General features: G+C 55.8%; 1 protein-coding gene across 1 annotated transcript in view; it reads left to right on the forward strand.

The window, feature by feature from the left end:
* The window catches only part of IGSF9B (immunoglobulin superfamily member 9B), a gene marked incomplete at its 5' end in the record, with an annotated part of 42,121 nt that extends 26,113 nt beyond the window's left edge, over window positions 1–16,008 (forward strand). The window contains 6 exons of the mRNA XM_083877891.1: window positions 111–195; window positions 1,503–1,664; window positions 2,393–2,438; window positions 3,760–5,391; window positions 13,540–13,661; window positions 14,074–16,008. Coding sequence (XP_083734017.1) covers window positions 111–195; window positions 1,503–1,664; window positions 2,393–2,438; window positions 3,760–5,391; window positions 13,540–13,661; window positions 14,074–14,297 — 2,271 coding nt within the window. The 3' untranslated portion in view covers window positions 14,298–16,008. The remainder of the gene's footprint in view (window positions 1–110; window positions 196–1,502; window positions 1,665–2,392; window positions 2,439–3,759; window positions 5,392–13,539; window positions 13,662–14,073) is intronic.
* Window positions 16,009–16,262: the final 254 nt, after the last annotated feature.

Below are 16,262 nucleotides of genomic sequence, written 5' to 3' on the forward strand. Positions count from 1 at the left end.
TAAAAAATCTGGTGTTAGAGGGTTTTATTTATCCTGGGGATGTTGGAGGGTCTGGTAAGATGAGGCTGGAGGCTGTGTGGGGTCCCTGACAGGTGTGTTTGGTGTTCCAGGACACCTGGTACGAGTTCCGTGTGCTGGCGGTCATGCAGGATCTCATCAGCGAACCCAGCAACGTCGCTGGCGTGTCCAGCACAGGTGAGGGCTGGCTCCTCTTATCCCCCTGGCTGTGGGGCTGTGAGCTGGGCTCAGGGGGCTGCAGGGCTGTGATGGATGTCCCGAACACGGCGCTGACCCCAGGCTGCCTCCCAACGGGAGCAGGCGAGGACAAATCCCCGGAGCACTGCAGAGCCCAGCACGCCCCGGCTCTGCGGTGAGCCTGGAGAACAAAGCTCCGAGCGGGCACTGGCGCAGCCTGGAAACGGGAATGAAAGGTGGAGAGAGGGAAACGTAGCACTGCAGTGCAGAGTCCACAGGGAAAAGAGCTTTGCAAGCGGGAGACTGCAACGTGCTGCAGTCGGTGCGTGTTCCCTGCGCATGCAGCTCGGAGGATGCTCCTCCAGCCGAGGGGGCAGGCGGAGGAGGGTTGTGATGGCGCTGGGGAAGGTGAGGGCAGCAGGAAGGGACGGGGATATGAGGCAAGCCCGGATTTTCTGGCTCTCGTGGAAAACCCTGTTGAGCTGTGCTGCGATGCAACGGTCTCTCTCTGCCCCCAAGTGGTGCCAATATGCTGAGGAGAGTTTGCTGCAGCCTCCCCTGCTCGCTGCCCTTGCTCCAATCTCACTGCTCGCTGCCCTTGCTCCTCACGCCCAGTTTTGCTGATGGGGTTTGGCAGGTGCCCGGCCCCAGGCAGCTGCTCTCCCAGGCTGAAAACCTGGGCTCCATGGGGGAACGTGGTGATCCTGGATATGGCACACGGCAGGAGCACTGAGGTGTGCAGGGTGCGCATCTGCACGTGCCCACAGCTGAGCTCTGCTGAGGCTTCACGTGTGCTCCTGTACAGCAAAGGGGTGTCATAAGGGTTTGGAGCCCAGTTTTCATTGGAATGCTGAAATGAAGCACTGACAAAGAGGTTGAAATGGCTTGTGCTGCTGCAGCATGTTATTCAGCCAGGAGGTGACTGCAGGTTTGCTGCAGTTGTGTGTGTTTAGACATAAATATGCATTTGGTCGGTGTGGAGGCTGCTTCCCTCAGTGTCCACCAGCTAACACAAAAAGGTTTATCAGGTTGCTTTGGGCAATCTGGTCTAGTTGAAGATGTCCCTGCTTATTGCAGGGGAGTTGGACTAGACAGCCTTAAACAGCCCTTTCCAACCCAAACTAACTTATAATTCTGTGATCTGGGGTGTGATCACCAAATCCCTTAAGCAGTGCTGATTGCACTCCCTGGGTGGGCTGGGTCTTTGCAGAGATTATCATTCCTGGAGACTCTCACTGCCTCCACACTGTGGCAGCTCCCTGGGGAGGGCAGCAGGTGTAACACTGTAATTGTGTCTTTTTCCCCAGACGTTTTCCCTCAGCCTGACCTGACGGACGAGGGCCTAGCCCGCCCGGTGCTGGCTGGCATCGTTGCCACCATCTGCTTCCTGGCTGCTGCCATCCTCTTCAGCACACTCGCCGCCTGCTTCGTCAACAAGCAACGCAAACGCAAGCTCAAGCGCAAGAAAGGTGAGTCCATCCCTGGTGTGCTTCTCCCCTCTTTCCTTGTCTCCTCCTCGTTTCTCCCCCCCTTCTTGTGTTGTGGTCGTAACCTTCTTCCCTGTCTGTCTCTTCTTGGTCCGTGCGCGTCCTCAGGTGAAGCCCTGACTTCCTCCCTCGGCTGAGCCTGAAAGCGCCCGTGGTCGGGAGCGGGAGAGGCAGGGTGGGTGAAGAGGCGCCAGAGAAAATAGCCTGGGAATTCCGAGGGAGCTCTCCCACGTGGTGATAACTCCTAGAGCCGGGGGTTTAGGGCTGGGCTGTCCTCTGGGATGCAGACGGGGAGGCACTGCTCACCTCCTGCAGATTCCCCCAGAGCTGGGCTCTCCAGCTGCTCCCAGCCTGGAGTGGGCAGTGCTGGGCTAGAGAAGACCCCAAAGGACACCCTGCTGCTCTGCTTCCCAAAAGCTGGGACTGCAGCCTCCATGGAGGAGCGGCTGGTAGGGGAAAGGGTGGCTGTGGAGCTGGAGAGGGCAGAGAAGCGGCTCCGTCTCCTCCAGCCTGCGGGGCTGCGGCAGCAGGACGGGCAGGACCCTGTGACTGGAGCTGTTTGTTGTCAGCAACCATTAAAGCACTGGAGCAATGAAACCTTGGCCTCTTGTTGAGTGTCTTTTGTTGTCTTGATGTTGAGTGTGTCTTGTCTCTGTGGTGTTGCGCCTCCTCAGCGTTCTCTCTTCTTTCCCCTTTTTATTCTCTTCCAGACCCTCCTCTCTCGATAACCCACTGCAGGAAGAGTTTGGAGTCCCCGTAAGTATCTGTCTTAGTTGCAGCACCAGGCTGTGGGGTCTTCAAGGTGCCTCCCTCCTACAGTCGTTGCAAAGCTCAAATGGAAATGTCTCGTCCTTATTTGGTTGCTCCTGATGAGAGTTGTTTTTGGGTGTTCCCTGAACTTTTGGGAACACAGCAGTTCACAAGAGACAAATGGGCTTTGGAGCAGAAAGCAGCAGGGACAAATGCAACAAACTGAGCCTAAGAGATGACCCTGCCTGGATCTGTGAAAATTTTCCAAAGCTGGAGTTGGCTGATGGAACTCAATACCACACCACTTGGAAAGGGCTCCTTAGGACAAGGACTAGCCTGCTGCATATGGAGTCCTTCCTGCCAGCTCGGTGTAGTTTATGAGTCATTCTCTGTTGGCTCTTTTTTTCCTGGAAAATTCATCTTTTTTCCTGAAGAGTGCCCTGATGAAGCCTCTTTCCACATGTGCCCAAAGGTGGTGGATCGTGGTGCTGCAGAAACCACAGCTCCTTGCAGAGCCCATCAAGAGCATGTGTAGCTGCAAATCAGCAGGAGCACCTTCCTGGTGGGAGTGCAAGAGTCTGGGATGTGGACACCTCATTCTTTGGCTCCTGGACTGTTGCAAAATGTCCTGGTGCTGGTGGATCTGAATCTTACTTGTTTTCAGTTCACTGCACTGGAATAACCTGCACTGACTCTGTTGGATCTGCTGTCTTTTGCCTCTCAGTCCTGTTTGCCCAAGGCTTTCTAGATAGGGATGAGGGAACTGGCCTGGTGCTCTTTGCCTTTTGAGGAGCTCAGCCTAAAGTTTGAGTGTTGAGAATGGGAGAAAGAGTTGGTCTGAAATGATCCATCAGCATCTCTGAGTGAGATGGTGAGTTCTGCGGGAGGGAACATTTGCCTGATGTCCCTCTTCTCAGGGCCTTTCCTGGGTATGGATAGCTCAGGTGGACATAAAAAATGTCAGAAAGAGTTGGAAGTGAGCTCTGGATGTGTCTTTTTTCCCTGTGGGGCTATGGAGCTTGTTGCAAGGTATTGGTGGACTTGTTGCTAGGTGTTGGGGTGTTGGTGGAGCTTATTGCAAGGTGTTGGTGTGAGCTTTCTGCCCCGAGTGTTCCGAGCTGCCCTCCCAAGGAGCAGGGATGTTGTGCAGTGCTGCTGGTGAGACTCTGCCATCCTGGTTAGCCCCTGCCAATTTCTTCCAGAGGTTCCTCTTTTGAGAGCTGGTAGCACTTTGTTTTCTGGATCCAGAGTTGTTCTTCTGGGCAAGAAGGCCTCCTTTCTACTCCAGGTGACCATCCCCTCTCGGTTTTTCTCCCCTGTGGTCCAGGTTGTCTTCCGGCAAGGTGAGTCCCGAGAGCATCCGCACGCTCCGTCCCCCCTCGGAGTCCTCTGACGACCAGGGCCCTCAGGCCAAGCGGATGCTGAGCCCCACCAAGGAGAAGGAGCTCTCCCTTTACAAGAAGACCAAACGAGCCATCAGCAGCAAGAAGTACAGCGTCTCCAAGGCGGAGGCCGAAGCCGAGGCCACCACTCCCATCGAGCTCATCAGCCGCGGGCCGGACGGGCGCTTCGTCATGGACCCGGCGGAGATGGAGCCCTCCCTGAAGACACGGCGGATCGAGGGCTTCCCCTTCGTGGAGGAGACGGACATGTACCCCGAGTTCAGGCAGTCGGACGAGGAGAATGACGACCCCGTCGTCCCCGCCGCCGTGACCGCCCTGAAAGCCCAGCTCACCCCTCTCTCCTCCAGCCAGGAGTCCTACCTTCAGCCACCAGCATACAGCCCCCGGTTCCACCGGGCGCTGGAGGGTCCCGGCACCCTGCAGGCCACCGGCCAGGCCCGCCCGCCGGCCCCCCGGGCTTTCCACCACCAGTTTTACGGTTACCTCAGCAGCAGCAGCCCCGGGGAGGTGGACCCGCCGCCCTTCTACATGCCAGAAGTCAGCCCACTGAGCTCAGTCATGTCCTCCCCACCGCTGCCCCCCGAGGGGCCCTTCGGACACCCCACCATCCCCGAGGAGAACGGGGAGAATGCCTCCAACAGCACGCTGCCCTTGGCCCAGACCCCCACGGGGGGCCGGTCCCCCGAGCCCTGGGGCAGGGCCGAGTTCCCCTTCGGCAGCCTGGAGCTGGCCCCTGCGCCGTTCCCCCACCAGCTCCAGCCCTGCGAGGCGGGCGAGGGCTCCCAGCCCACGGGCTGCCTTCCTCGGGGGCCGCCCCCCTCCTCCCTCCAGGTGGTCCCCGCATCCTACTCGGGCATCCTGCCCCTGGAGGCACCAAAGAGCTGGACCGGCAAGTCACCGGGCAGGGGTCAATCCTCCGCGCCCACTACCACCAAGTGGCAGGACAAACCTATGCAACCCATGGGATGTCAAGGGCAGCTAAGACATACCAGCCAAGGTATGGGCATACCCGTGTTGCCTTACCACGAACCGTCCGAGCCCGTCGGCCCCAGCGGCACAAGCACATTCAGCCTGGACACCAGGTGGTACGAGCCCCAACCCCGACCTCGGCCCAGCCCTCGGCAGGTCAGGAGGGCTGAGCCCAGTTTACATCAGGTGGTGCTACAACCTTCAAGGCTTTCTCCTCTGACCCAAAGTCCCCTGAGCTCCCGCAACAGCTCCCCGGAGCTGACTGCCCGCGCCCGGCCCCGCCCGGGGCTCATCCAGCAGGCGGAGGTGTCGGAGATCACGCTGCAGCCGCCCGCGGCCGTCAGCTTCTCCCGCAAATCCACGCCGTCCTCCACGGGATCTCCGGCGCCCAGCAGCCGCGGGGACAGCCCCAGCTTCCGACCGACCACCGCCTTCACCCCCGTGGGCACCGGCTTCTCCAACTCCCAGGGCTCCTCCCTGCCCGTGGACACCATGGATGTTTTCGGAGACATCCCTTCTCCGAGGAGGGCTGGCGAGGAGATTCTCCAACCGGAGCCGACATCCACCACCACGGTAGCCGCCACAGGGTAAGTGTGTGAGCCCCGTGGTGACCCCCACCCTGGCCCCTTCCTGGCTTCCCCAACCCTGCCTTACCCACTCCCTCTGACTCCCTCCCTGCCATCACCATCCCAACTGGTAGGGTCTCTCTGGGCACGCTGCAGCATCCCTTTTGGAGACGGCGTCCCGCGGGCTTTGCTAGGCAGAGGCTGGTGCCACGGGCACGGGTTGCATGGCCGCCGCCCGAGAGCGCTGGGTTTTAGGCAGGCGACCTTCCCGGTCCCTTGGGAATCTGGGAGTGCCGTGACTCGGGCTACGGGCCGTCTACCAGGTGTACAAAGACCTGGCTCGCTTAGGTAAGTGTCCTGGTGTCACTGGAGGTTGTTTCCTCTTCTAGCTGCTGGCTCTTGGCTTTCTTCGAACGTTAGGGCCGCCGCCGCCGCGCCTCTGTCTTCCTCCTCTTCCTTCCCGCGGAGTCTAGAGAGCTTTAATGCATGACAGAAACAGCTATCACGGTCACCGCCCCACCTGCAAAAGGGATGCTGCAGCCCCAGGACGCGGGCAGGGAGAGATCAAGGACTTAGCCACACCAGCAGCATGTCAGGAGAGGAGGAAAAAATAAAAATAAACTAAGCCCAGCGGAGATCGGGAGGCTGCCGGCACGCTCAGATCCTGCCCTAAAGAGGGATGTGGCTGCACTAGACAGTAGCGGCTGGTTTTCCAGGTACCAGGGTTGCTCCAGGCAAAAGCGTCTCTCTTTCTCTCTCTCTCTCTCTCTCTCTTTCTCTCTATTTCTCCTCTTTCCTTCCGTCTTTCACAGCACCTTAGACCCCGTAGCCGTGCTTTCGTCCCATCCTTTCGTCTCGCTTCATTCTGGCTTCTTGTGTGGTGGGGTCGAGCCCCCTCCTCCGGCTTGTGGCGGAGAGGAGTCGGGGGCCGGGGCCGCCAGCCCCGCGGAGCCGGCGCGGTCGGAGGTGTTTGGAGGAGAGGCTGTGTTCTGGGGAGGGGGGAGGCAGCGTTTCACCCCGCAGTGCCCTCCGCATTTCACTCCCGCCCTCTGGTACCTGGAAGCGCTATGGCCTTAGCAGATCCCTCCAGCACTGAACGGAAGGAAGGAAGGAAGGAGGGCTCAGGGGAGAGAGGATGGGGAGGGAGAGCAGCTGGACGAGCCTGAAATGACTTCTGTGTGCCTCTGCAAAACCCAGCTACGGAGCGATGCAGTCAGGGATGTAGTCGCAGGTCCATGTCTCTAGCAGGGCATGCCAAGGAGAGCCAGCTCCAGGACAGAGCCGTGTTAGAGCAGCACTGTTGTCCGTGCTTTTATGCAGTGTATCCATTCGCTTCGTTGATTATCGTTTTTGTTTCTTCTTTTTTCCTTTCTCTTCTGTTTCTTTCCCCCTTTCTTCTCCAGCCTCGTTTCGTTTGTGTTTCAGTTTGGTTTCTTTCCCTCCTTTTTCCTTTGGAGTTGTTGACGTGCTGATGTGTTGCGGAGCTCGGCTCCTTGCGGGTGTTGATAACTGCTTTGTTTTTGATTAATCTCAGCTATCTGGGCAGTGTTGTCGAGACAAGCTTCTCCTCAGCTCAATAGGTAAGGGTGATCCATGTCCGAAAGGATGGTGTGGGTGCTGTGGAGGGTGGCCGGGAGCGGGGCATGACAGGGGACACGGAAGGGGCTTTTCCAATACCATCTCTTCCTTTAAAGGGGAATAAGGAATGCGAAAACACTAGGAAACACCTCTGGACGCACAGTCTCTGTGGCTTTTGGGTTTCCCCTCCCAGCAGCACACGCTGCTGCCCTGCCTTCGGGGCTGGGGTTTGGGATGAGCCGAGCTGCCGTCTCCCTGGGCCACCCTTCCTTTCCTGAGGGATGGCGACACACGTGGCACTTCTGGCCCTGGCAGGGTGCACGAGGGTTGTGTGGAGTTAGGGAGATGTGTGTTGAGGTGGGGTTGTCCCAGATGATCCAGATCAGGAGGAGCCCACAGCCGTCCCCTGAAGCCAGGAAAAACAGCCACCTCTGGAGCCACCAGTTGCAGACAGCCTGCTTAGGGTGGGCTCCAAAAATCAGTCTCCAGCTGCAGTCCAGCACATGGAGAATTTTGTTTCCAGCAGTATTTGGATCTGTTGTCTTTTTCCAAAGTCTCCTCAATCACAGAAAATGGGAGAAGTCTTTCTCCTAGGATGGATCATATGTTTGGTGGCAGCAGAACTATGGTCTCAGGCTGCCAGAAAGGTGTTTTTTCCTTCCCATCACGAGTGTAGTCTTGGGAAAATCCCTCCATCCCTGAAATTCTCCTTGGAGAAATCTTTGACTTCTTATGACCCAGCTGTAGTTAAACAGCCCTAAGCTGATCTTGAAAGGCTCTTCCAAGAAAATTCCTCCTGGGCTGCCTTCATGGGGCTGGTTTCGTAGATAGCCATGGGCTTTTCCGGAACTGGGATGGAGTAACCTGGAGATGGTTTTCAGACCATAGAAGCAGAAAAGTATCACTAAAACTGCCAAATCCAGATGGGATGATAGTAATTTGTGACCCAGAGGATTGGCAGCACTGACACTGACCCACTTGGCCATGAGCCAGGCTGGATTTGAAAGCAGAGATGGGATTGTAGATGGGCCAGTTTCTAAGGGCCTGGCCATACCCAAACTTCCTTAGCTTTGCTGCCTTGGTTGGGAAGAGGCAAGGTCCTGCCTGATTCTCTCCAACAGCCTGAGGAGCCTTGTTGGGCTGGGAAAAGCCTCATCAGAGAGAGGCAGGGTGCCTAGAGAAATCAGGGAGATATTTCCAGGAGAGGGGAATTCCTCCAGCTGACCTGGAGGGTTGTCCTGGAGTGGGGAGAGCAGGATTGGCGAGGAGGGAGTGTGGGATGTGTGTGCTCCGTGGAGGAGCCATCCTCTTGGCATGACAGAACTCATCTAAGTCTCTTGAGCACTTGGCTGCCTTCTCCTTCTGTTTTTCCTTGCTGATCCCAGATCAGGGTATCCCATGAGGAGCAAAGCTGGCACCAAGCCTTGGTGAGATCTGGGCTGTGCCAGGCTTTTTGGGAAATGGGGAAGCCCTCAGAGGGGATGTGGCTGTTTGTTCTTGCTCTGGGGCACTTCCCTGCTCTGGCAGCATTAGGGACACGAGCAGACATGGCTTTAGCACAGCAGAGATAAGCCCAGGCTCGTGTCTGAGTTTGGTGTGGCCCTTTCCCAGATCCTGGCTGGCTCCAGTGGTGGCTGCCATGGGCTGATGGATTTTGAGGAGCAGGGTGACACTGCCCAGCAGGATGGGAGCAGGAGCAGGATGGGAGCAGGACGTGTGTCCTACTCCAGGATGCTGCTGGGAGCTGCAGTCACAGGAGCAACTCCAGAGTCATTATCCCCTAAAAGGGGAAACCAGAAGAATAAATCTCCCTTCAATAAGCAAGGAATCCTGCAGAGAGCCTGGCCAAGTAATTTCTTGATGATTTGGGGTCATAAAATTGTCAGTGCATGCAGAGCACAGGGATTTTATACCAGACCAGCCAGATTTCTCTATTGCAGCATTAAAAGCTGAGAGAAGAAGGAGAGGCAGTATGTGAGCTCCGTGCTGCAGCATGGTGGCTTTTGCTAGGTGAAGCTCAGGTAGTTTCTATGGATGGGCAGGGATAGATGATGTGGTTACTGAGCCAGCACAAGGAGTTTTCCCATCCTCTTCTCTTAGGATGCAGCACGCATCTCGGAACAGGGAAAAGGGGGCTGTCATTTCCCTGCAGAGGGAAACCCAAAAACCACAGACAAGGCACCAAGCTCCCCTGCCCCTCGGCATGGCAGCCTGCCCTGGTGGCCTCCCCAGGCCCCCCTTGCTGGGGCAGCACTGCCAGTGCTGGGAGCTGGGGGGCTTGGCCGTGGCGTAGTGCTGAGTGACGAGGGGATGTTGGCGCCAGGCGTGCGGGAGGAGCAGCAGCCCTCGCTCCCCACTTGAAAGAAAACAGGTTCCCCTTTAAAGACTGTCCATGTGCTGATCCTCTGCATGTGTTCCATGCCTCCTTCCGCTTGGAGAAGTTGTGAGTCCGCTTGTCTGAGTGCGTTTTTCTTTTCTTTTCTTAATTATTATTATTACTATTATTTTATTTTTCTTTTCAGTCTCTTTAATTTCCTTATATATTTTCTCACTCCTGTTTTTTTCATTTATCTTCCTCTCTCCTCCTCCCTTTCCCCGTGACTGTATCCCCCTCTTCCTGTCCAGCCCTGCCCCGTTGCCCTCGCCTTCTCTCCTCTCCGTCAGCATGGTGGTGCAGTCCGTTGTGTAGATGAGTTGTGGTGTCTGCAGACCTGTAGAAGGGCACCCCTTCTCTGGTGTGCTCCCCGCTGTGACCAGCCCCTTCCTCCCTCCCTCCTGGCCATGCCTTGGCAGCAGCAGCAGCCCTGGCCTGGGGCTGTCACCGTGGTGTTTCTCTGGCACCTCTTTGTGCTGAAGGATCCCAAGCGTTCCGGGATGGAGGCAGCAGCCAGCGCTGCCTCAGGGCAGAGTGGGAATTCTGACTGGCAGGAGCCTCGTGTAGGAGAATTGAGCTCTTCATGGGAGGAGAATGAAGGGTTGAAGGACACAAGTGGATACTCTTCTTTATCCAAGTGGATGCTCTAACATGCCCAAGCTGTTCCTGGATGTCAGTGTCTTGGCTCAAGGAGAGGAGGAGACAGGGAGGGTGTGTTGAGACCTCTATGAGGTTAAATATATATAAATATATGTATAGTATCCTTGTATCTCCAGGACTCTTCTTTTATATTGGGTCCCCTTCGGAGTGGAAAGAGTGGGTCTTCTTTCAGAGGTCTTCTCCCTTTATCTTTGCTTTGTACGTGGAAGGACATTTGAAGAAGAGCAGCTGAGATGTGTGTTGGGCTGGATACTTCTTCTCCTCTACTTCCTTTTCCTGTCCTGGGACGCTTGAAGGTCCTTCAGTACCTCTGTGGCCTCTCTAGTGCTTCCCAGTCCATGCAGTCCAGACACTTGCTCATGCAGAAGGGTTTTCCTTTGAAGACTTGAGGAAAACTGCTGCTCCAGGTGTTGGTGGTGCCTCGCAGAAGGTTGGTGCCAGGAATTCACCAGGGCTTCTCAAAGCTCCTTTGCTTGGCTCTGTGCTGAAGTTTCCAGAAGAAGTTTGCCTGCCTCCCTGAACATCTCATCTGTTGGTATTCAAGATCTCCCTCGTGCGTGGGCAGCTGCCCAAAATGTGAACTCTGGGGCAGGAAGAGGCTTTTGGCTGAGCTTAAAATGAAAATTAATTTGGAAGGATCGTCGCCCTTTGAAGAGATAAAGGGTGGGTAGAGTAGATAAAATTTGGCTGCTGAGTAGCATCGTTTTGTCCTCTGCTTCTCTTCCTTGCCAGAGGTCAGACAGTATTTATGGTGACACATGGGTTCAGTGCACTCACTGTTTATGTTTGTGTGTATAAATACGAGTTCAATTACGGAGAACTAGTGGAAATGAGCTTCAGGCAATTTCCTCATAATCCCTCATGTAAATCTGTTTAATTTTGTCAGCATGCCACAACAGCTTCTTCTTAGAAAGAAAAAAGAGTGGAAAGAGCAAGTGACTTTTACAGGCTGAGCTTTAATAATAGTGGCAAAGCTGTCTGGGTGGAGGGAAGAGGTGGTAGAAGGAAGGTGCTGGTGGGCAGGATGGTGGCAGGATCACTGAGCTCGGTGATGTCCAGAGCTTGGCACATGTGAGCTCTGTGGGCAGTGGAGCTGGAGCAGCTGAAGTCACCATTAGCCAAGTACCTGCAGGAATGTAACTCCTGTGCACCCCACAGAATGGTGGCTCTACGTGGGAAAAGCCTGTCACTGGCCATTCAAGCAGGAACTGCTGCAGGAAATGCCATGCTGTGACCTGTGGGTCCTGCCTTCAGCCAGCATGTGTGTGGCTGGCTGTGTTTTGGTTCAGCTCAGAGGGTAGAGCTGCTGCTGCTGCTGCTGGCAGCATCTCTCACAAGAGGCTGGTTGCACTTGGGAAGGTGTTTGAGCTCTGCAAATGTAAACGTCGTCTTCCTGACGAGGAAAAGCTTGGATCCAGCCAGCGGGACTCCCGGCATGTCTAATGAGCTGCTTCATCTTTGGCTGATGTGATGCTCTGCTGGGAGCTGGAACAGAGGCTCTCCAGGAGCTCCCCGCACCTTGACGTCTCTGTTGCGTTGGAAAACATGAGAAGGAGCTTTTCTGTGCCCAGTGTTTGGGTTTCTGTTGCGTCTGCTGCGCCTCAGCTGCTTCTTCACCTCACGCTGCACTTCCCTGGGTGCTCTCCAGTGCTGCCAGCAGAACTGAGAAGCTTTGCAATCACACTCATCTTCAAAAAAAACCCAAAACCCCTTCTGCTCCCCAAGGGGAAAATCTCCCGGGAGCTCCTTGCCTGTGCGCTCCAGCTGAAATTTCAACGCTCTGGAGACACTTGGGATGTTGGATGGGAAGTGCTGCTGTCACACTGTGCCCTGCAGTGGTGGCACATGTGGGGACACACAGGGGAAAGCCTGCAGGGGGTCTTCAGTGCCAGGGGAGATGAGGAGCTCCAAACACTCTGTGGGTGTCTGTACTCTGGTACCACAGCCCAGGAGTGCAGGGTCTGTGCTCCAGCCTGTGTCCTCGCCCCTTCCCTGCTGCTCCTGCCAGCAGCCACGGTGTTTTTGCAATGCTGGATGGGGCACACCTTGCTGACAGACAGGGGGGCATCATCCTCAGTGGTTCTGTGCCCAAGGAGGAGTCTGAAGGCACTGATGTTGCCTCTTGCAGCCAGCTGAGGTGGCTCCTCCTGCCCTCCTGCTGCCCGTGGCTTGCAGGATTTGCTGATCCCTGCCCTGGTCACAGATGGATGCAGGAGCTGCCGTCAGCACTGTCCTCTGTGTGGCTCCTGTGACAATGTTTCATTGCTGACCTCTGGTGACCAAGTTGTGAGAGCAGAAGAGAGTCATCTCCTCCTGTGAAGGGTGCTGGCAGGCTGGTTTAAATCTCCTTTCCTCATTGGAGCCTGGCTTAAAGTGTTGGCTTTATCGCAGTGAAAGGTGCTTTGTGGAGGCTTCCCATCTTCTCAGGACACCTTGTCTGCAAGGGGCTTGGGTTTATCCCAGATGGCCTCAGGCTTCTTCTGTGGCGTTAGGAGTTGGTGACTCTTGGAGGGTTGTGGAAGTAAAATGGAGAGGGGGAAGGAGATGGGAAAGCAGCGCAAAGGGGGGATGCTGTGATGTGTTATAGATAAGAGCTGGACTGCCTGCTCTCCTAAGGAAAACGTTTTCCTCTAATGCTCTGCTCTCTACAGCAGTCGTGCTTTCCAGGCCTTGGATGGGAAAAACAGGTACAGTGAAGGAAATAAAATGAAAAATCTCTTTGCAAAGGGGAGGATACCACATCTTGAGCTGGTTCCTGTAGAAGAGTTCCTCAAGGGGTACAGCTGATAAACTATCCCTTGCACCTGCTGGTCTCCTGCAGGAAGCACCCCTTTGCAAATGCCCTCCTTGTCCTTGCAGTAAAACCTTGTCAGTGTTTCCATTTCCAGCTCCCAGCCTCTTGCTGTTCCAGGAGCAGATGCTCCTGTGCTGTCGCGTTTCTGTTGTCGCTTCTCACAGGGACCTGGGAACGAGGTACCTGTCCCAGCTCTGTCGGTGTGTGCCCTTGGTGTCCCTGTCTGTCGTGTGGCCCCTGGTTTTCCCGGCTGTGGGAGCAGGGCCAGCAGGATCCTGCCTCCCTGCTGTTTGTGGCGCCGGTGTTGTCCGCCCCGGGTGGCTCGTGGTGCCCGTCTCGATGCTGCCGTGCCGCTTCTGCCTCTCTCTTTCTCTTCTCTCTCCATCCCAAGGGGTTTCCTACCACTTCCCAGAAATGCCTTATCGGACATAGGATCTGCCCCGTCCTGTTTTTGTTTAGCAGTGTTGGCATGGCAGGCAGGTGAGCTGGGGGTGCCCACATTGGACGTGGCGATGGCACCGGCCAGGTCGCGGTGCCGCTCGAAAACCTGGAGGAGACGTAGGGGGACAGCAGGGACGCCTCACTTCCTCCATCCCGCGCTCTGGCACGCCTGGCTGGCCCTGCTCCCTCGGCCCCGGGTTTCTCACCTCTTCCTTTTCCACGGCAGAGGCGGCTGGGATCGGCCGATCCCCCACCGGGGACGTCCAGAGGCCCGAGCGTGGCCGGGAGCCGCTGATGGCGCGTGTCTGCTTTTCCTTCCTAGAAAACGTCCATCTCCGCCCGGGGACGCTGCTGCACCTGAGAGGCTCGAAGCTCTGAAATACCAGCGGATAAAGAAGCCCAAAAAGTCATCCAAGGGCTCGTCGAAATCCAGAAAACAACCCAGTGAGTGCGAGGACCTCGCGGTCCCCAACAGCGTTCCCTGTGTCCTGCTGTGAGCAGAGCTCAGGCAGATCCCTGCTGGCTCCAGCGCTGGGGGTCTCCAAGCCCATTCCTGGATGCTGCCCTTGTTCCCTGCCTCCCAAAGGGATGTCTCCCCAGGCTGCTTGCCTGCAGGTTGTCCTTCCTTTGCTCCTCCAAACTGAGTCCTTCCCATGCATCTCCCACGTTTAGTAATTTATTTGGATTTCGAGTGTTAATTTCATTTTCCCTGAATGCCCAGCGTTCTCCCTTCTTGCCACGCTGCGGGTTCAGGGCTAGGCTTGCTGTCACCTCCCTTTTCCAGCAAGCAAAGCGCTCTCTCTACTCTGCCTGCTGCTGGCTCCAGTCCCATCTGCCTTCTCTCCCCCTTTCCCAGACGGCTCTGCCTCCCAGGTTCAGCACCCTCCCAGCTCTCAGGTACTGTCGCCTGACGAAGCTGTCTGCCTCCGCAAGAAGAAGAGACACCCTCGTCAGGACCCCTTTGCCCGGCTCTCAGCACTGAAGGACGACCTCTGCCACCGGCAGCTCCCTGAAGACCAGACAGCCATTCTCAACAGCGTAGACCACGACGACACCAGCGGGCATGCCACCCTGCTCTAGCCTAGCGCCGGTCCCTGGAGGTTGAACAGGAGCAGTGGAGGGAGCTGGTTGTCACCACGGGGGGATGGAGGTGATGGGAAGGAGGGAGGGGACACCCCTGTGCTGTCACCTCTCTCTGAGGGGTTTGGCGGGGACGAGCTGGGGGGACCTGGGGGATGATTTGGGGAGGATGTTTTGGGCTGGGTGTTCCTAAAATCCACTTCTCCCCCACCCCAAAACAGTTTGGGTGGGGTGGGAAGGGGGGGGATGTTGCAGCTCGGTTTTGGGAAAGATCTCTAGGCTTCCAAGGCACGGATGGAGCTTTAGACATCTGTGTCTGCAGCGCGTGTTCAGGGGGAAAGTGTGGGATTGAGCAGCTGGCCCTCAATCGCCGGAAGAAATTGAATGACACAGGGTGTAATTAAGTGACAAGAACCTAACAACCCAGGCAGGAACTGGTAATCCCATGAATCTGATTATGATAAAAACACGACCAAATATTCCCATCAAAGCTGTAATTGTGAAAATCTCCCTGCCTCCCCCTTCCCAGCCTCCCTTGACGTGAAGGTAACAGCAGCAAAACCATCCGTGACATCTTTCCTTACCTATCTCTGAAAGGGATAAAAGCCAGAAAGACCCTGAGCCTTCGAATCAATGTGAGAAATCACCGTTTGCCTGCGTGCAAAGGCACTCGAGCCTCGGTAACGCGTGCTCGGTGCCGTGCGAGCGCGCAGGTAACGGGGGCTGATGCGATCTGAGGGCGTTTCCCCCTCCAGGTGCGGCGCGTGCCAGCTTTGATGAGGGTGGGTTTGATTAATTCTGCCCGACACTCTGTGTGTATCTCAGGCAAATGTCCTTCGGTGCCGCGGGGCGATGTGATTTCTCACTTGTGTTGTGATGGTTTCATCTCTGCCGGTAACCGCGACGTGGGGAGACGCAGGCGTGCGAGCGGACGGGGTTTGGCTGCGTGGGTCCCCAAAGCCTCCGTCGGCAGGTGCTGAGCCCCGGGGAGAGCATCTGGAAGTGCCCAGCTCTGCGGATGGACGTGGATGGCTCCGTGCAAAGCTAAGCCCCAGCGTTTTGCGCCAGCTTAAAATACGTTGCTGCTGGTTTCACCATTTTCCCTTTTCTCCTCCTCCTTCAGCCCGGATGTGTTGGCTGTGACACTTGCCGGGGTTGTGTCCCTCCCTTTATCTGTCCCCTGTTCCCCTCAGTAATGCTGTTCTAATTCTTCACCAGAATGTATTTCCTCTTCAGAATAGGGTAGGTTTGGTGGCTGGTGGTTTTCTGGATTGCATAGGCCTTTTTTTTTGGTTTGTTTTTAGCAGGCGAGGTGTAACCCGAGAACAGCCGGGCTCACTTTCCTGCTCTGCCTCCACTCTCTGACTGCGTGGCCTTGGGCAAGTCACTTGACCTCTCTGTGCCTCAGTTCTCCCATCTGTAAAATGGGGATAAGTCATATTTGAGCACTTTGGACAAGCACTTGGTGGCCTACAGACTGCAAGTGCTATGTAAATGCTTAGTGCTAATACCAAGCAATCCCTACCTTTAAAATATTTAGAGTTGGTTCTTTGTGTTTTTTTTAGTTTGAAGTGGTAAAATCAACCACTGCATCCAGGTTTGCACAGTTCTTCCTCTGCGGTAAAGTGCTAAACCCTCCAGCCTGCCTGGGAATAAAACACCAAGTGTTTCATGTAGATATTCTTGCTTTGAGTGGATTCAGGCTGTAGAAAAAGTGTCAGGAGAGCTGGAGAGCCTGCAGGCATGTTTTTAGCCCCAGGCTCTCTATTTGCAAATGAAACTTTTGTTTATTCCCAGGTAGAATTGCCAAGAGATTCTCTGCAATCTCGCCTTTAATTCTGCTTTGCCTTGGTTTTTGCTCTTGCTGCTGGTTGAACCTCCAAGGGCTGAGATGTTTGGAGAAAGACGTGAGCTCTCAGTCATGATCCAGCTCTCCGACCATGCCACACTTTTAGGTCGGAGCCT

Source organism: Zosterops lateralis, assembly GCF_965231275.1.
Source record: "Zosterops lateralis genome assembly, chromosome: 25".
In the NCBI taxonomy this organism is placed as follows: domain Eukaryota; kingdom Metazoa; phylum Chordata; class Aves; order Passeriformes; family Zosteropidae; genus Zosterops; species Zosterops lateralis.